We start from the raw sequence: 21,654 nt of genomic DNA, 5'->3' as shown, positions 1-21,654 counted from the left end.
TATTCTCTGGATAATGTATCCTAGAGTAGTGTATGATGGGCAACAATTTGAATATTTAGGTCGTCACTAAGTAGTTGTTTTTGTTCTGTGTTATATTTAATTTTATTAGTACCTATTGTCTCTCTTTATATTGCTGTTTTAATTAATTATATTTTTATACGTTGACATCTGGAAAATGTTATTTTGTTTTTTTCCACAGCACACTACTTTTCATTAACTTAGCTTACCGGTGATAGTAGCATTTATATATAAAATTTACACGTTTCTCGAGATATCTTGAGATAGAAAAAAGGTATCGGCATGCGGTTTTCGCTATTCTATTGCTAATTTAATCTAATTTTATAAAGTATGAGCAAAAATACATACTTATATTTAATATTTTCCAAAGAAAGCTAGATTTCTGAAAAAAATTAAATAACGCCTCCCAGCTGGCTTATTACTTTTTAGGATGGTTCACAATTATCACGCTTACATTGAAGAAAAAGATCTGTCTTCAACAAGACCCAGTTTACAAAATTTGATTTAGCAGAACCGGACTTACAGCCATTTTTTCATAACAAGGTCCCCACTCACCCCCACCTCTTATTTGCAAAGGTAGAGTTAAACTTGTTAAATTAAATATGCGCAGAATTTGATGAAGAATACAATCATCGGATTTCCAGTGCCCCTTCATTAGTAAAATTTTGTAAAATTTTGATTTTTTTATTTTTGATATTCAATTACGCCCTCTAGCGGTGGACCCACAATTATGAAAATAATTTCCAGGCTTTTGCTGAGGCAACTTTTGTTATAAAATTTTTTATTTCAAAGCTCTACTATAAACGGTTCCTGAGATATGGCCGAGAGCCATTCTTATTGGGACACCCGGTACATAATGTACTTTACGGATACATAGAAGTAAAAAATGACCAAAATCCATCAACAAGTTCCAGAGATATCAAAAGCAGCATGAAAAATCAGTTTCATTTTTTGAGTGCAAGGATGTTATAATTCCCCTTCCACCGTCCCCGAGCCGATTTCATTAGGACTTTATTTATAAAGCTTTACTGAAGTTTTGTTGAAGTTCACTCAAACTGTTCAGTAAAACTCAAAGAGTATTCAAAGAGTACTCAAAGAGTAAAAGTTTACTCAAACTTTTACACATAAACTACAAACCTTGTTAGCGCTATTCGAAATAGCGTTAGTTAGTTTGCTTAATTGTAATAAACAAAGTTGCTGTCAATTATATAAAAAAGTGGCTAACTTTGATTCTAATTAACCTAAGCAATTTTTTTTGAAAACTTGTGTAAAAATACCAGCTTTGGAGTATGAAGTTTATTCTACAGCCAATATTAAAAATGTTATTCAAATTATTTTTAAGCCACAAATGACTATTTTAGTAAAATGTTTTGCAATGGTAGAAATAACTTTCATTGATTTTTTTAATGTGTTGAAAATATAAGTCTTCTTCTTTCATGTAAGTCCCGAGAATCGATGTATCATTAGTATTTTCTGAGCAATAACAGTGCAAAAAAGCTCCGTGGGATAAACAAATTGAATAAAATTTAAACTAATCGATGAATCGTATTGAATTTTTTTGCATCATAAGGACTACTTGACTCAATACTTGACTTATCATGGAAAATAAAGCCTTAGGTTCAGTTTTGCAAAATTTATAGCAAATTTTTGATTTTCGAAATTTTAGCCTTACTTTGCAATTTCAGAAGCAACAAAAATGATTGGACCAAAATTCAAAAATTTTATTTTAAACCTTTGCCCATTTACTAAAAGATGAATAGTCTAAAATACTATAGTAAATTACCCAATTTTCACCTGTAACGATTTAAACGAAAAAACTGCCATTTTTTACCCTTACTTGTTAATAAATTAATAACTATTATATGCCTCAGGACTGTAACGGACATATAGTAAAGGAATATTGTAAAGTCTGACAAACTATCTAAAAGAGACATTAATATTCAGCTCAGCGGGGTATTCTTCAAGGTGTGAAATTCTATTAACAAGGGATCTACCTGTTTTATGGAATAATCTCTTGTTTATTTAAGTACACATTTCTATCAATAGTACCTCGCTGAGCTGAATATTAATGACTCTCTTTGTTTGCTTGCACAACTGTACCCAAAAAACCCATTTGCAACCTTGCTGGGTCAGTGTCCCGAACGTGATATTTTTGCCTCATTTCCCTGTAGTATAACTGGACTATTCCTGTACTCTTCCTATGCGTTCTTAAACGTTCGGGAGTCTATAGATAGATTAGTCTTAAAGAAAACGTTCGATTGTAAAGTTACCAGTTGTGCTGTTACCAATTTAATTATTATTCTTTTCATTTGTTAGCGTTACGCGTCTGCAGAAAAGATGCCGCTGAGAATTGATTCAAGAGCTGACGATGTCGATAAACATGAACATGATATTAACTGTTTATTGTTTAATGAGGGGAAGTTGTATAGTGGAGCTGATGATGGAACTATCAAAGTAAGTTTTTTTCTTAAATTACCCTTCAAAGATTTGTTCTTCAATTTTTATACTTCATTTTTCAAAGCATCTTTTAGGAAAATTTTGTTAAGTTTTTTATTTTTAATTTATCATTTTTCTTTTTACTATCATTTAAAAATACTGAATATTTTTAATATAACATTCGCTATACTTGCTTGTTTTTCTTCCTCTTTATAAGTAATTGTTGTTCATTGGCAGATTGATATCTCTATGGAAAGTTGCTACTCCATCTTTTGCGTGGTCGGCCGATACTTCTTCTACCGATTGGTGATTTTCTTCTTTAGCCTGTGTTCGTCCACATAGGCGCCCATACACACGGGCAGGGGGGGCCGTGGCCCCTCTAGCTTTTCGGGAAGGAACAAAAATTAAATTTATATTACATAAACGTATTTTTGTCAAAAAATTATTGGATTATTTTGAGAAATAAATTGGAAACTAACAATAATAGTTTAACAGAAAATCTGTGTGTTTGCGACAGCGGTCTATATGGAATGTGCATAATACACATTTCGCACAGTCACGGTATGCTATTAACGAAAACATTGAAAGATATTAGAAACGTGGGAACATAATATATACTGTAATCGACACCCAAAATTACAAATTAAATGCATCATTTATAATACTGCAAAGAAAATCATATCAACAAGAAATCCGATCTCTGATCGATAATCACTAATGAGCCATTTGTCTTTAAAGAACTGGCACTACAAAGATAAAGTGTAAAATCTGTGAGGTGATTATTTTATTTTGTTTTCTATATTAAGTTTTGTGTACACCGAATAGAACCATCTTCATAAGCAGAAATAAATTCATATTGAAAAATAATTTTTAAAATTGATTGAACATAATTAGTCAAATTTTAATTTGCAAAAGTATTTTTTTAGTAAGTAGATTATTTTAAAGTGTACATTATGATGAACAGAACAATTTTATTTAAATGAAAAACAGGTGATCTTTCATGACGAATGAGTGTCCCAAAATACAGGGTGTCCCAAAAGTAGCGGAAAGGTCGAATAATTCGCGAAATGAACATCGGATCGAAAAACTGAAAAATATGTGTTAAATATTTCTCAAAAATCTATGCGATGACACTAAACAAGTCCACCACTTCAACCCCTGGGTGTGGAGCGGGGGGTAACTTTAAAATCTTAAATGGAACCCCTAATTTTTGTTGCAGATTTGGATTTTTCTTGTAAAAGTAAGCAAATTTTATTCGAGCCATTTTGCGAATTGTGGATAGACAGCGCTATAATCAGAAAAAACGATATATCGTGATACCATAGCAAAATTATAGAAACGGTCTAATATCTCGAGAAATATACTTCCAATTAAAAAACTAAAAAACACGGGTTTAATATTTTTCAAAAATCTATAAAATGACACCAAACAGGATTTTTCATTCCACACTCTGGAGGTGGGGGTGAGAGATAACTTTAAAATCTTAAATAGGAACCCCCGTTTTTTATTACAGATTGAGTTTCTTCCTCAAAAAATAAGTAAAATTTATTCGAAACTTTTTTTAGAATTGTTGACGGATGGCGCTATAATCGGAAAATGCCATTAATTTGCGCCATCTATGAACGATTCTAAAAATGTTTGGAATATATGTGACTTATTTTTCATAAGGATTATAAATCTGCAAAAATAAAGGGGGCTCCTTTTTAAGATTTTAAAGTAAAAACTTGGTTCGACACATACTCATGGTTAGTCTACTCGCCAAAGTTGAAGGCAGGGCTTTGCAAGCATTGTATTCTTTTCAAACGGGTTTTAAAGAGAGGCGCAACTTTTGTGGTACCCATGACATTTCCATTTAAAAACTTGGGCTAGTATTTAAATGTATGAATGATTTCTCACAACAGGGTTCAAACTAGGTTTTTTAGATGGTTTAAACTACAGTAGACTCCCTCTATAACGAGAACTGAAATGGTGGACTAATTATCTCGTTATAAGCGGATCTCGTTATATCAAACAACAACATGATGCCTTGTTTTGATGCCTCTTACGTAGTTTATTAGGTGTCGATGGTCAACCTGAACAGTAAACAATGAGACTTCGCCGTCATAAATTGTAAATTTCCTATAATATTCAATATCGGTCGATAAACAGGCAGAAGTTTATTACAGGTGGCCGAGTTTATTACAGCACTGGCCTCGATAATAAGACAGATGTTGGGCATTTCTATGTACAGGCAGTTGGGGCAATTATTTATTTATGACCATTACAACGCTAAAAACAGGTAAAGACACGTATTCTTCGATTTCAATTTTCCTCGTTGTAACCAAATATGCCTCGTTATAGAGCGTTATAGTTCAATAGGAATTTCATGGGACACCTAATGTACCTCGTTATAAGCGAAGCCTCGTTATATCCGTGTTCGTTATAGAGAGAGTCTACTGTATATATTGTCATCCGAAATATACAAAATGTAATGTGCAAGGTCTTCATGTTTGGCCCCCCCCTAAAAATTTTTATATGGGCGCCCTTGTTCGTCCACTGATGGATATCGGCCTCTTCCATTTGCTTTCATCGATTTCTACTCTTGGCAATTCTCATCCACTGCTTGCCCGAGACTTGTTTGATATTATCTGCCCATCTCTTCTGCTGTCTGTCCTCGCCTGTTCTCTCTTGGTCTCTAGTTTGTTAGTCTCTGTGTCCGTTTCTCTTAATTTTCTCCGTTTTCAGTAATCTTTGATCTTTCACGAATGTCGAAATTTCGAGTTCTGTCTCTCAAACTAATCCCTAGCATGGCACTCTCCATCGCTCTTTGGGTTGTTCTGAGCTGCTCTAAGGTTTTAATTATAAAGGCCATAGTCTCCAGTCCATATGTACTTACAGGCAAGATACATTTGTCATAAACTCTACGTTTTAGACACATTGGTATATCTTTATACTCACCAACCCGTCTAGCCATCGTTGTGTTTTAAGGCTACTCATCCTTCCAACTACATAGATTGGTGATTTATCTCCTGCTATTTTGACCACACGTATCTACCCCATTCTGTTTATGTGGTTATTCCATTTTTTTTTCTATTTAGTGCCCATTCGTCTATAAAATATACTTTACATTTTCTTCTAATATCTTCACTCCTATTTCGATCTCTCAGCGTACCCATTTAATGTAATTCTTCTTAGTATGTACTCTCATTTTGCTGTTTCTAGTAGTCTTTATATTCTGGCTGTATCGGGTCTTGTTTCTGATTCATATATCATTATTCGTCTTACTTTACTTTACTCCTCTTGATTCCATTTGGAACATAGGGCCTCTACAGTCTTCCTACACTCATCTCTGTTTCTGGCCAGGGCTTTCACCTCTTTCCATGTTAACCCATTGGGTGGAATGCATAAAACATAGTACCTGCTAATGCTTCAAGTATGTACTACATTTTTGAAGATTTTACTAAACTTTCAAAGCATTAAATGCTTTGTAAGGGTAGTAAAACACTTACAAAGCATTTGTAAGCGTAGTAATGCTTTGCAAGTTTAGTAAAATCTTCAAAAATGTAGTACATACTTGAAGCATTAGCAGGTACTACGTTTTATGCATTCCACCTATTGTCTTCTAGCTCTCTGGTAATATTTCTTTTCCAGGACGTCATTGCTCTGCCTTGTTTTCTTTTTCCAGTTGGTTGGTAATCCAGGGCTTGTTTGGTTATATCATCTTCATTTTTCCTTAATGTGTGTCCAATAAACTTCCATTTGCGTCTATTTATCGTTTTGGCTATCGGCACTTGATTAGTTTTTTTCCAAAGTTCCTTGTTACTTATCTGATTTGGCCAATATATTTGCAATATTCGTCTAATAGTATGGTATAACTAGACCCAAACCCAGACATCCAAAGTGAAAGTTATCCTCCAACACCAAATTGTTCTATATGGTTCACATAATGTTCAGAAAAAAGTCACACCATTTTGAGCGTCGGGTTTGAGGGGAGAGGAGGGAGAAATCGGTAAATTTGGAGTTATTTACGTTTTTCATCAATATCCATAAAACTATGCAGTTTAGCAAGAACAACCTTCCATACAAAAATATTCTACATTAAATTTGAAATAAAAAAGGTCCTATGCATAATCCTTCTAAAATGAACGGTTCCAAAGTTAGGGAGATAGTATATTATATTTGGTGCAAAAAAAGGCCTAACCCAGACATCCAAAGTAAAAGTTTTCCTACAATACAAAATTGTTCTATATGGTCCACATATTGTTCAGTAAAAAGTTACACCAATTTGAGCTTCCGTTTTGGGCGGAGATGGGGGAGAAATCCGGTAAGTTAGTAGTTGTTTTACCTTTTTCAATATTTCTAAAACTATGCTTTAGCGTAAATTATGTTCTATACACAAATTTTCTACATAAAATTTAAAACAAAAAAGGTTCAATATATAATTGTTATAAAATCAACGGTTCCAGAGTTCTGTTACAGAGGGTGAAAGTGGAGGTTTTAGATACTTTTTATATTTTTTGGGCAATTTATAACATTATTACTGATGAAAGAATTTTTTTTTGTAAATAAAATTTGCTATTTCAGTGGTCGATGGTATGTTAGTGATAAGCCCTTGAAGAAACGTCAATCTCACCACCCAAAATCATCATCAATTGTCCAAATAATATAAAAAGTATCTAAAACCTTCACTTTTCAACTTCCGTAACTCTGGAACCGTTGATTTTATAACAATTATGTATAGAACCTTTTTTGTTTTAAATTTTATGTAGAATATTTTTGTATAGAACATTGTTTACGCTAAAGCATACATAATTTTGGAACTATTGACGAAAAACCTAAAAAAACTACTAATTTACCGACTTCTCCCCCATCTCCCCCAAACCGGACGCTCAAACTGATGTAACTTTTTACTGAACAATATGTGGCCCATTTTGTGTTAGAGGAATTTGTCTTTGGATGTCTGGGTTAGGCGTTTTTTTGGACCAATTACACTATACTACCTCCGTAACTTTGGAACCGTTCATTTTAGAAGGATTATGCATAGGGCCTTTTTTTATTTCAAATTTAATGTAGAACATTTTTGTATAGAAGATTGTTCATGCTAAACCGCATGGTTTTAGAAATATTGACGAAAAACGTAAAAAACTACGAATTTACCGATTTCTCCCTCCTCTCCCCCCCCCCCCCCAAAACCCGACGCTCAAAATGGTGTGACTTTTTTCTGAACAGTATGTGGACCATATAGAACTATTTGGTGTTGGAGTATAACTTTCACTTTGGATGTCTGGGTTATGACATTATTTGGATCAATTTTATCATACTATATATACTACATTTGTATTAAATATCCTCATTTTGGTTTTGGTTGTTAATTTATTGGACTCCCATGTTTTCTTCAGCATATAAAACGCATTTTGGGCTTTAGTTATCCTTCCTTTAATTTCCTCTTCTATTCCACCGCTAGCGTCAATTATACTTCCCAGATAGCAAAACTTCTGTACATTTTATACTTCTTCTCCTTCAATAAATATACCCATTTTTCTTTCCGTATTTATCTTCAAAAGTTTGGTTTTTAGTGTGTTAATCTCTAATCCTATTTTTCTTGCTTCTTTTGTCACCATTTCTGTTTTTTCAGCCTATGTTGTCTTGTTTCGGACACCAGATATATCAACCACAAAGTCTAGATCTTCAAGCTGACCGAAAGCATTCCATCTAATTCCTGTTTTATTTTTCGTTGCCTTCTTCATAACCCAGTCGATTAAGATCAAAAATATGGTTGGAGATAGAATACACCCCTGTCTGACTCCACTGTCTATGTTGGTTGATTCTGTTAGTTTCCCATTGTGCATGATTTGTGCGGTATAGTTTTCATAGAACATTTTGATAATTCTTATTTATTTTAATGGAATTTCATACCTCTTTAATATTTCCCACATTTTTTCTCTGTTAATCTGGTCAAAGGCTTGTCTAAAGTCAATGAAATTTATATAGATTTTGCTCTGCCATTCTATGTATTGTTTGTTCTACAATGTTTCTTAATGTGTTAATATGATCTGTGCATGCTTTATTACTTCTGAAGCCCGCTTGCTTTGGTCTTAACAACTGGTCTATAATTTCGTTCATTCTTTCTAGTAACATCCTTGTCATGATTTACTCACTGTAGAAAGTAGTGATATCACCCGCCAATTGTTGCAATTCGTTTGATCTCCCTTCTTGGGTATTTTTACAATTATACATTTTTTCCAATCATCAGGTATTCTCTCCTCCTGCCATATTTTGTTTATTAGTACAGGATTTCTTCCGATGTTTCTCTTACACTGGTTTTATAAATTATTGACTCCCTATCAGTGAAAATGTCGGTTTCGCCATATAGTGTTATTAAGACATCCTGCCAGTCTATTTGCTTTTTGTACTTGCTACCTCAAGTCTTTGTTCAGGTCTCCGTAGCTGGTCAGTATAATTCCAAGGTATTTTATTTCCAATAAGTGTTCAATACTGATGCCATCAATTTCTATTTTACATCTGATTCGTTCTTTATTAGTTACTACTGTTTTAGTTTTCTGAGGTGAAATTGTCATATTAAATTCTTTTGCTCTTTTGTTAAAACTGCGGACTAACCTTTACAGACTATCTTTATCGTGGGCTATCAGTATTGTGTCATCTATGTAACAATTTTTACTTTTTTGTTTCCCATCCTGTATCTTCTTTCTTTGTTGACGCTTTCGACGATTTCATCCACGATTAAATGAAAGAGAGTAGGGCTCAATGAGGCCCCTATCTTATTCCCCTGCATATGTCTACAGGTTCTGTAAACGGCTTATCTATTCTTACTTCCATTTTGTTGTTAGATGTTTTTAATAGTTTTTATAATATCTGGGGGAACTTCTCTGTTATACAGGTGATGGATTACATCTTTGAGTCTTACTCTCTCAAATGCTTTCTTAAAGTCAATCAGACATATAAATGTTGGTCTATTATACTTAGTGATTTCTCAGTAATTTGCTTTATGACGAAAATTGCATCTCTACATGATCTTCCAGTACGAAAGCCCTGCTATTCAACTGCTAAACTTATCCGCTAGTTCATAAGTTCTTGTAAAGTTTTAATTGCAAGCTTAAGGGTATCTAGTATTTAAGTTGATACTTTTCTATTACTATAGTCCGTCTAGAAAGTATCCGGAAAAAAAGCAGAATTATAATTTTACGGTATTTATTTCTATCACTTGAAATATAAAATTTCAACAAATAATTCATCTCATTTACTTATACAACCTCCATTTAAATCTAAACACTTAACTAAACGTCCAGGTAAAACACCCGAAACTAGATCAAGGCCATAATTTTCGGTAATGGTGTTCCAGGCCTGTAAAACTGACCGAATCACACCTTTTTAATCTCGGGGCGCTGCTCGTTCAATCTTCATCAGTCCCCATATGTTGTCAATGGGGCTAAGATCTGGAGATGCTGCTGGCCACAGAATTGTTGCCAATTTGTGTTCTTGCATCCAAGCTTGAGTATAAGCAGAAGTATGGCATCTTGCATTATCTTGCTGAAAACGCCACTCCTCTGGATATAAAACATGAGCCGTTTCAAGAAGAAAACCATTTAGGATGTCACAATATTTCGCACTATCAACAGTACCAAAGGCCCGAATATATAAGTCAGTTATTAGGCCAGTTATGACTTACACGGCCGAAACAAGACCAGATACAAGCAAAACACGAAGACATCTGGAAACCAACGAAATGAAGATCTTAAGAAGGATTGCTGGAAAAGGACTACAGGACAGGGTAAGAAGTGAGGAAATCAGACGCATATGTGGAGTAGACAATATAAATACCTGGGTAAAGAACAAAAAAGAAGAGTGGAATGAGCACATAAGCAGGATGTCTGAATCAACGATAGTAAGAATAGCCAGGGACAAGTCACCGTTAGGCAGGAGAAGTATAGGACGCCCAAGGAAAAGGTGGAATGGCAACTTAGGGACAGAATGAAAGGCACCGTTGAAGAAAAACAGGCAGTACTGCCTATATAAAAGAAGAAGAAGAAGAAGAAGAACAGTACCATTAACTATACAGAGAGGTTTAGCACCACGCTGAGATATTGCTCCTCAAACCATTATTTTAGTGGGAAATTTGGAAATTTGAACGTTAGATGATTGGCACCAAGCTGGAAATAACGTTCATCAGATATAAAATCATTATTAAAATTATCTTCTCGAAAAGGTTGACGAAAATCTATTCTTCGTTGCCTTTACAGAGGTGTCATTGTAGGGATTTTTTTGGATTCCTTGATATGTAGCCTTGCTTTTTCAGTGACATGCGGACAGTTTCTGGGCACACTTTTATTCTTCGTTGATTTCCAAATCTGTTCGCTAATTTTCGAAACTCTAGGCGCGGATTTTGTCTTCCTAAAGCCACTAACGCATTTAAATTATTTCCGCGAATCTCATGCGGTCTACCTGAAACGGGTCTATGTCTCGGGCGGAGGTAAATTCCTCACCAACCAGTAAAAACATATAATCCGACAGGTATTTTCCTCACCAAATTTAAGGGTTCCTATTAATCCGGTAGGTATTTTCCTCACCAACTCACTCAGGTAATAAAATAAAAATATAGATTTAATTTAGAAATGTATATGATGAAAGCATCCGAAATCCGAATACAAGACATTAATTTCCTTACATTGTAATAATAGTTTATAATATAGATATTATACAAGACGTATAAATTATTATTCAATATTTACTATAATAAGACAGACACTTTACAAAATCCATTGTAGTCATTTGATTAGACTGATATCTTATTAATAAATTTTCTACATTTTTCAATTTCAGTTTAGCTTGTTTATCTTTGATATGTTTTGCAATATGCAAACTTTAAATTTTAACATACGTATCTACCTGAAATTCTTTAATTTTTTCAAAGGAAATATAATATATTGATGGATGCGTATTACAAAACGATAAATTAAAATGCGAATGAAAAGATTCGCAAGCATTCGTAATACGAATAACACAAGAATTTGCCTCTGTCCACAAATATGGGAGAATATGGCAGTTTCGTCTATATAAGTTTCAACTAAATAATCGACATATCTATCTTAAATTTCATTTTCTGGTTTGCATGACATTAAATTAAACACAAAACAAGCTAATACGTCTTCTGGTTTTATATGTAAGGCCAAAAGTATGTTTGAGTCACTTGCCTCCTACAGAATAATTTTTATATTCTGATTCAGGAAACCAAAACATTTCTATACCAAGTCTGGTGTAGGTGAAATTTACAACATGTATTTCAGTGTTCGGACACATAATTTGAATGATTGCATCATGTATAGCCTTTTCAAAATCTTCAAAAATTTTACTAGCATTAAACTCAATTTTGAGAGCTTTAAAAATTTCTGATTTTAACAAATAAAAAATGTAAATTTTTTTTTTGTTTGGCAGTAAACAGTATAATACAGAAATATAATGCCCATTAATTAGCCCATGAATAGTGAATAATTGCAAATAATATGTGGTACAGTAAGAAAATGTGCCATCCATATAATAAAATTCAATGTGGCTAAAAGTCTTATATTTGTTTCACAACTAATAGGTCTGGATCCCGCGTATGAAAAAAAAGTTGATTAATAGCAAGCTGAAAATTTGTTAATAGCTTAAGGGTGTCTAGTTGAACAAACTTTGATATATGGGAACACTGGAACAGGGGACGTTTTAACTGTGGAACAGGTTAAAAATTTGGAACGGTCAGAACACGAAAACGGCACAATTATTTTGTCCGACAGAACAGACTTAAACTCTCCGAACAGAGATTAAACTCTCATGCAAAAATCAGACTGCTATTTATCACCTGTCATAATTCCTGTCATTTGACATATTCTACATGTTCCACTCATTAAAACGCCCATTTGGTGACAAATAGCAGTCTGATTTTTGCATGAGAGTTTAATCTCTGTTCGGAGAGTTTAAGTCTGTTCTGTCGGACAAAATACATATGCCGTTTTCGTGGTCTGACCGTTCCAAATTTTAACCTGTTCCACAGTTAAAACGTCCCCTGTTCCAGTGTTCCCATATATCAAAGTTTGTTCAACTAGACACCCTTAAGATATTAACAAATTTTCAGCTTGCTATTAATCAACTTTTTTTCATACGCGGGATCCAGACCTATAAATACAATTATCCTACTTTTGGCACAGTTTATAAAGAGAAAATTTTCCCTCTTGGTCTTGGTTATTTTTTGAGCACACCTCTTCACAAATTCTTGAACCTCATCAATATTGGAAGTAAGTCGATCAGGCATCATTTTTCGTCGATAATTATATATTTTTTCTTATGTAACTGACAACAATCGTAGTAATTGTTTCAGACAAATTAGCTGCAAGCGCTTGGCGTATAATTTTTGCTGGTTTTTCAATAATATTCTCCTTAGCTTTACGTTTACAATAGTTAGAAATAATTTTTCGATCTAACTTATGACAATCTGGTTCATGATTATGTTGTAGGCTACTTCTAGATATTGTAAAAGTTGCACCAATAGTAAAAAATTTGGCACTGCAAGTTGTTTTATCCTCCAGAACACTTCTTCACTTTTGAAAACTTTCACTTCATAAAAAATAAAATTTTCAAATACCACTACCGTGTAAGGTTTACCGCGATCACTTTCTATTAAACATGCCATTTTTGTCAAAATTTCAATTAGGACTAAAAATAATATAATATGATTAATTAATTAATTGTTATAGGTACCTACTGTAATTTAATACATAAATAATTCAATTGAATGCGTTTTAGTGAAATCTACCTGAAATAACTGAAATAACCATTTCGGTCTTGGTGAGGAAAATACCTGTGGGATTATGACATACCCTTCTAAACGCAGGTAAAAGATTATTTTGGTGAGGAAATTACACCCGCCATATGTCTCATATCTATGTCATTTTTTATCCTCTTTATTGTCTCGTACACTGCACTTTTTCCGAGTTCAGTCAATTGAACTAATTTTTTAACGTTTCGGACACCCTTTCTCTACAAATATTCCACCACTTTTCTTTTTTCCACTTGCGACATTATTTCACAAATCTTAAGTCTGTATACAAACAACAATATTTGACAGATGGTGTCATGCGATTTTGTCCATAACCTTGTGATGGTACATGACAACCCTCACGGAATTTTCTTAATTTATTTATTATAAAAATAAGGTCATAATATTATAATTGCAATTTGTTTAATTTATTAGGATAGTAGCAAAGTTCAAAGTATTAAACTCATTTGAAAGACTGCAAAGAAAGCACACGTCATCCTTAATATACGTATAGCACCTCACCATATATATATATATATATATATATATATATATATATATCGGTTTTAAAACGTTCTCCTACGTCTTCCGATGCCTAGTCGCCATTCACTTCGGTCCATCCAAAGGTCTTCATCCAATTCTCTTTCTCTCATTTCTCGATTTATGCCTTCTCTCCAACTCAGGCGGGGTCTTCCTCTTTTTCGTCTACCATGAGGGGTCCACGTTAGGATTTGTTTCGGGAGTCGTTCTTCGGACATTCTTTGTACGTGTCCATACCATCTAAGCTGTTTGGTACTAATGTCATCTACTATTGTGTGTTTCACATTCATTATTTCCCTAATTCTGTTGTTGGTTACCCTTTCTAATCTTGATTTTCCTGCTGAGCGCCTCCAGAAATCCATTTCTGTTGCTTCAAGTTTTCTCTTGTATCTTTCTTTTATTTGCCATACTTCACTGCTGTAAGTGATTATACTCTTAACAATTGTATTGTATATTCTATGTTTGTTGTTGTTTGATATTGACTGGTCCCAGAGGATGCTATTAAGAAGGGTAATTGCTTTTCTTCCCTGGTTGTTTCTTTCTTCTATCGTCCGGTCTACGCTTCCTTCTTGTGTGATGGTCATACCAAGGTATTTATATGCGTCGCAATGTTTAATAATTTCGCCATTCCCCAGTGTAAGGTCCTGCTGTGTCCCACCGATACACATATATTCGGTCTTCTTTATGTTTATTTCCAAACCACCTTTTTTGTACTCCTCTATTAATTTCCTTGTCATATATTCTATATCATCGTAGTCTTGCGCTAGTACAAGTTGGTCGTCTGCAAATGACAAAGTGTATATTGTATTGTTGCTGATCGGTAATCCCATGTTTTTGCATTTGCGTTTCCAAAGTTTTAGAGTTTGTTCGAGGTAGATCTTAAATAATGTCGGTGAAAGGCAGCACCCTTGTTTTAGGCCTTTGCTAATTTGGAATCCTCTCGATAGCCTGCTTCCAACTTTCACCCTTGATGCAGTTTTGGTATACAATTGTTTCGTCGCTGTTATTAAATTTGCGCTTATATTGGTTTTCTCTAATGCTTCCCATAGTTTGTTTTGTGGGATGCTATCATACGCTTTTCTTAAGTCCACATATAACAGATGCACCTCCTGGTTGACGGCCAGTTTCTTCTCAATAATCTGTGTAATACAAAACAGATGGTCAACCGTTGATCTCCCTGCCCTGAATCCTGCCTGTTCTTCAGCTTCTATATCTTTATATTCGTTTTCGATTTTATTTTTAATCAGTTTTCCGTATATTCGGCTGATCGAGTTCGTTACAGCGATGCCTCTGTAGTTGTCACATTGATCCCGTCTGCCTTTTTTATGTATGGTGGATATCCATGATGTCTTCCATTCTTCTGGGATTTCCGCTCCGTTGATGCATCTTTGAAAGAGTTTAGCCAGGTTTTCATATAATTTTGTTGTGCCATATTTTATTAGTTCAGCTGGTATGTTCCCTGGTCCTGGTGCTTTGTTATTTTTTAAGAACTTACATACTTCTTCTACTTCTTTTGTTGTTACCCGTAATGGTGAGGCTAAGATATTTACATTGCTGGTATCACTGTTATTTAAAAATTCCGCTCTGTCCTCATTTAGGCACTCACCATATATATGTTCATAAATATTGGCACTGTTTTTAACTATAACAGATATAAATAGGAAGGTCGAGTACCTGAGGCCTCGTTGTTGTCGTTGCACTCTGTCGCGCGTAGTCAGGGGATCTAGTTACCGAGAAATGGGTTATCCCCGACCTATCTCAAGGTCTACCTAATGTAATTGTACTGTAACGTTTCAATCAGCCGATTGAACGCTACACAAGCTCCGCTTGGTATTTGTCCCTCGGACTATATATTTCTATAAGCGACCCTACTATCATCAAATCAATTAGTACATCTCTTCGAAGGTATTTAATCCGATACAAATTTGTACTTGCTTTCTTTTGCCATTGCCACGTAAATCAGGCACAATATTGGCATACATTATTGTGTTTGTGTGTAGGCCGTTAAACAATGGCCCCTACCTCGGGAAGAAGACTTTAATCAAGCACTACCTGGAAAAGAAAACACACTACCTTGGAGAGCGGAACTGGCTTACAACCGTATCCTGATGCATCAGTAGAATGAATTAGACAAGACAGCCCTACAGAGACAAGACAGCCCAACAAGGGAGCCCTAGACTTCCCATAACTGCCGGCGACGACAAATTCTGCAGGTATTGGGGACCTCCTTTAGGAACTGTGACGGAAAGACTTAAAGCTGAGTAAATTTTTATCTTTATAACTTTTGTACCGATTACCAGCAGGGTCTCGGTCACGGGCTCAGAAAATTAACTTATTGTCTGTATACAATAAAATGTTTTTTGTTAAGTTTTTTTTTTATATCGGAATAAATAGTATATTTAAAATGATTAGGTAGACTTTTTATTTCCTGTACCTTTCTGGGATGGGTGTGAAGGAAGAATGAACAGGGAACGAACCCAGGGCTGAGCAGTCGGGCAGGACATCATTCTGATGGATGGAACGGTGGACGTTTTTCTTTTGAATATCCTAAGGGATGTTCGAGGAATTCCTCCCCTCGTTTCTCCCAGCAGTGTGGTGTTGCTTAATTCCCTGGTCTTGTTATGATCAGGATGTTACAGTACATTTAATTATATAAGAATGAAGTTTCTGTAAAAAAGTTTAAGTTTGTTTGTTCGGGGTAGTGACTTCGTCTAGCAACCCCCAACTTCACAACCTACTATCGGCACAACCTACTTGATGCATTACTTTTGTCTTAAAATGTTACAAAAAGGAAATCTATTAAAATTAGGAAAAATATAAAATTCCGGATATTTTCTAGACGGACTATAGTTAATTATTCTGTCATTATTCCTTCACAATATTTCAGTAATTTTTTTGGTATTCCGTCTTTATCTGCAGCTTTTCTGTCCTTCGCTATACCTGAATAGCATAATAATCTCTGGAAAAATAGGCATTTGTTTCATCAATTATCTTTTCGTTTGAGATGATTTTTTTATTTACAAGTCGTTTCGTAAGATTTGGTAACACATAATAATCGGAGGCGATCAAATGAGGACAATAAGCTGTCCGTTATCAAACACTCTTGTAAGCCGGTGCATTGTTTTAGGTCTTAGAGGAATATCACCTTTTTCTTCTATATATGTGGGACATATGTAGAAGAAAAGCGGGGTTTAGATGGTATAAAAAGGGTTTTTTTTTAAATGTAACACTCTGTAATTAAAAAAATTGCAATTGCCCTTAAATGAAACCTATACCAAAAAATCAGCCACTTATTTCTGATTAACTGCTGCAGGCTATATTCTTAATTTTCAGTACAGTTTTTTTAAAACATCTTTTTTTAAAATCTTGTCGTCAACTTTGAGGTGCCACCCCCCCCCCCCACCCGCTAAACGGTGGGTGATAGACATATGCTAGCGGGAAATCGATAGTAGTAAATATAGTCCGCTTCATTTTACTAGTAAGTAAATTTTTTGTAAAACGCACAGGACGTTTCGCAAAAACCACAAATTACCACCTTTAAAGGGATGAAGGGGGGGGTTCCGGGGCGAAATTTTTTAAGAAAATGTTAGTCTCTTAATAAGCACCCCTTGATATACCAGAAAAAAAAAATAAAACCGGACTTTTGTCCATTTTGCGAGGTGCAAGGTGCAACCTCTGTTTCCTACACCCCAATAATTTTTTTTTTCTCTGATTCTGGTTTGGTAATACATAAAATATATCCCCAATAAAATATACTTAAGAATTATACCGTTAACCACTTCTGAAATAATTCAAGCGTACCATATATGTTACCTTCACATTGTATTAAAAAAATAAGTTTTATTATTATTTTATAACCTTTTTAAAACTCTTTTTAGTGCTGGTTGCCAGATCTGACTAAAAAATCAGAGATAAAAGCCAATTCATGTTCGGTATACAGCTTGGCAGGCGATAACAATTGTATTTACTCATGTTCAAACGAAGGAAGTGTCGATTCTTATGCTTTGGATACATTGGAAAAGAAGTCAGTCCTGCTCCACAATTCCGAAGTAGAATATTGGAGAGTTCGATCAGTTAATGGAGTGTTGTATTCTGGAGATAACGAAGGATTTGTAAGTATATATTCTAATACCGGGTGTTAACTTTCCGATGACCAACCTTTTTTTGTTACACGAATGACCAACGGGGGTAAAAAATGACCCCAGGTCAAAAATGACCTGGAATGAATGTTTTCAGCATTTAAATCTTCATCTAACAATACATCCTCGTTTTCTGATACTATTTCATCTTTTATATCATCATAAAAATCGCTATCAGTAATAATTTCCTGTAACTCAGCCTCAGTAAGATATTTGCGGGCCATATCTTATATGTACACAAAATACTAAGAATCTATAATAATATACGCCAGGAAATAATATTAATGACTAACTGTAGCAGATAGGAAAATGTCATAATTCGTACATAACAGGCACCACAGTCTAAAAATAGATTTTGATAACGCACAGTCTAAAACTACTTGGGATTCCACATAATAGACGGTATTTTACTAAACATCAAGTTCAGAATATATTTTTTATTCGGAATTTTCAACTTATAGTTCTTTAGGTACGAGGGTGAATTTTTACATTCCCTGGCGCATGCGCACACCGACAGTATGGTATTAGTCGCTACATCTTTTAAGTTATGTAGCGCAAATAAGGTGTGCGTGAATAGAATATATTATCAGTATTTTTAGTAAATATATTTATTATAATTTTTATGTCTGTGGATTTGTCTTCCTCCTAATAAGTATTATTGAAAATGTTTATTTTCAACTAATGTATCTGTCACCGTGATTGTAATTATGTCCGAGAAATGATCGACTGGATACAAAAACGGTGGTAGCTGATAGGAAGAGCATTCGCCTAGGGATCGAGAGGTCCCCTGTTCAAATCCGGACAAAGTCATATTCTTTTTTTTTTAATTTTTGGTATTCTTTTTGTTTTTCTAAAATTAGTTTAATTTAAATACAATACAAAAAACTGTTTAAATAAAGTAGATAGGTATATTGATTTCGTTGAAGTCATATTATGAAGTTAGATTATATTTTATAATAGAAGCATAACTTCTTACGTGCGTACAAAGTACGCACACATTCTTTATTTTTATTTCAAAATATGAGGATATCTAGAATGATATTAAAGAAAAATAAAAAATATTGAGTTAAAAATTGAAAATACTTTTGAATTTATTAAAGAAAAACATACGCTGGGGTCCAAATTTACCCCCCCCCCCCTTGGTCATCCGAAGGTTAAAAGAATAGGGACGGTCGAATATTTCGCGAAAATCATATCGTATCGCATAATGCAAAACAAGTGTTAAATATTTTTTAATGTTGTTCTGAAGCTATTTCCTTGTGGCATTTTTATAATTACGTATTTTTTATGGGAAATAAGCCACAATTTTACTAAAAAATGAATTTATTAACGTTTCGAAGCCCAAATCGGGTTTCGTTGTCAAAATACAAAATACTATTAAAATAAAACTATTTTAAAAAATATTTTTTAAAAATCTATTGTATAACACCATATATGACCCTTCACCTCCATTCCCTAGGAAAAATCTTTGAAATCTAAAATGGGCACTTCTATTTTTTATTGAAGATTTGTATGTCTTACAAGAAAGTAAATAACTTTTAATCGAGACATTTTTTTGAATTGTTGATGGTTTCGATTAATTCTAATATCCTAGGAAAATTTGGGAAACCTTCTATTTCGAGAAATATACAGAGTGAGTCTGTAATTTGGAATAAATTTAATATCTCAAATATTAATTGTTTTTTTGAAAAAATCTCAGACCCGTCGATTAGTATTTCAAATTGTCCTTTTTGACATACATATCCCTTTTTGTATACAGGGTGTCCCAATTTAGAGATATGACGTCATCGTTGATTTTCTTAAATGACAACACTGTCATGATAGGGTGTGTAAAGTTATACATAACTGCAAAATATCAAATTTTTCTTCTCTACCATTTACAAGATAATAAAAAATAACAAAATTATGTCTGTAATTTGAAATAAATTTAATACTTAAAATACTAACTGTTTTTTTTTAATGCTCAGGTTCGTCGATTAGTATTTCAAATTGTCATTTTTGACATATAATAATAATGTACACAGGGTGTCCCAATTTAGAGACATGACGTCATCGTTGATTTTCTTAAATGGCGACACTGTCATTTTCATAGCTATTTTGATAGGGTGTGTAAAGTTATACATAACTGCAAAATTTTAAATTTTTATTCCCTACCATTTACAAGATAACAAAAAATAATAAAGTTATGAAAAACAAGTAATAAAATAATAATTGGCTTCAATTATTTCAATTAAGCAAATGCTAATAATGTTGCCCTCAATTATTGTCAAATAGTCAAGGGTCTTGTTTAATACCAGTCGATAGATTTTTCCAATGTCTCCTAACTAACTGTCTAAAATGTCTCCTAACAAGGTTGCCTCCCATATAGTATCTCTATCCAGAGCTCCACGAGATCGAACACATACTACCAACGTGAAAAGAGACTTAAGGGCATTAAAACAAATGAACAGAACGAACTCCGAATATTCAGCAAGAATACTTATTTCTGAAATCACACATGCGCTGAAAGAAATGAAATCAGGTAAAGCACCTGGCTTTGATGGTATCCATCCAGAGTCCTTGATACACAGTGGTGCATACACGAAACAGTGGCTTGCAATGTTCTTTAATGATATACTTCAGTCAGGTAACATTCCTTTCTCACTTAAGCGAACAAAGATAATTGCAATTCCGAAACCGGGCAAATCAAACGATAAGCCAGAAAACTACCGCCCCATAGCTTTACTCAGCATGGTATATAAACTATTAGAAAAGCTTCTCCTCAACAGAATTAGTCACAGGATACTAGAAAATGTCCCCATTGAACAAGCTGGCTTCCGCCCTCATCGAAGCTGTACGGACCAAGTGCTGTCATTAACAACTTTTATAGAAGCTAGTTTTCAAAAGAAACAAAAGACAGCAACAGTATTTATAGATCTAACAGCAGCATATGATACTGTTTGGAGACAGGGATTAATATATAAACTGGCCCGCATTATCCCCTGCAGAAAGATAATTAACCTCATTGACAACATGCTGACCAACAGAGCCTTCCAGGTTATAATGGGAAAGGAGACGAGTAGACAGATGAAACTTAACAATGGTCTTCCACAGGGTTCTGTCCTTGCCCCTTTACTTTTCAGCCTCTATATTGCTGACATGCCTGAAACCGAATCTCGGAAGTTTGGATATGCTGACGACTGGACCCTTGCAACAAGCCACCAATCTTTAGAAACTACAGAAATCACTCTCACGAATGACTTATCCATCCTCAGCGAATACCTTAAGAAATGGAGACTACAGCCAAGTACTACAAAAACTGAAGTATCAGCTTTTCATCTAAACAACAAGTTGGCAAACAGAGAATTGCGAGTGTATTTTAATAACAAGCTGTTAAAACACAATAAATACCCGAAATACCTTGGGGTTACTCTAGACAGAACGCTCACATTCAGAGAACACCTGACGAAAACAGCAGCAAAATTGAAAACACGCAACAATATAATACAGAAACTCTGCGGCACTACATGGGGGTCCACAGCATCAACATTAAGATCCTCTGCTCTTGGCCTGATATATCCGGTGGCAGAATACTGTGCTCCAGTGTGGCTAAATAGCAGGCATACCCACCTGGTCGACACCCAATTAAACCGTACTATGCGTATGATAACAGGCACAATTAAGCCCACCCCTACAATGTGGCTACCTACCCTTAGTAATATAGCACCACCCAACCTACGCCGCGAACATGCA

At 34.4% G+C, this 21,654-nt stretch overlaps 1 protein-coding gene across 1 annotated transcript in view; it reads left to right on the top strand.

The window, feature by feature from the left end:
• LOC114332901 (uncharacterized) overlaps positions 1–21,654 on the top strand; it is a 75,224-nt gene that overhangs the window by 10,567 nt on the left and 43,003 nt on the right. Inside the window, exons 2-3 of the mRNA XM_028282686.2 lie at positions 2,335–2,472; positions 17,662–17,895. Of these exons, the coding sequence (XP_028138487.1) occupies positions 2,356–2,472; positions 17,662–17,895 (351 nt within the window). The 5' untranslated portion in view covers positions 2,335–2,355. The remainder of the gene's footprint in view (positions 1–2,334; positions 2,473–17,661; positions 17,896–21,654) is intronic.

The sequence above is a fragment of the Diabrotica virgifera genome, chromosome 9 (genome assembly GCF_917563875.1).
Source record: "Diabrotica virgifera virgifera chromosome 9, PGI_DIABVI_V3a".
In the NCBI taxonomy this organism is placed as follows: Eukaryota; Metazoa; Arthropoda; class Insecta; order Coleoptera; family Chrysomelidae; genus Diabrotica; species Diabrotica virgifera.
This window is presented reverse-complemented; position numbering and strand designations above follow the sequence as displayed.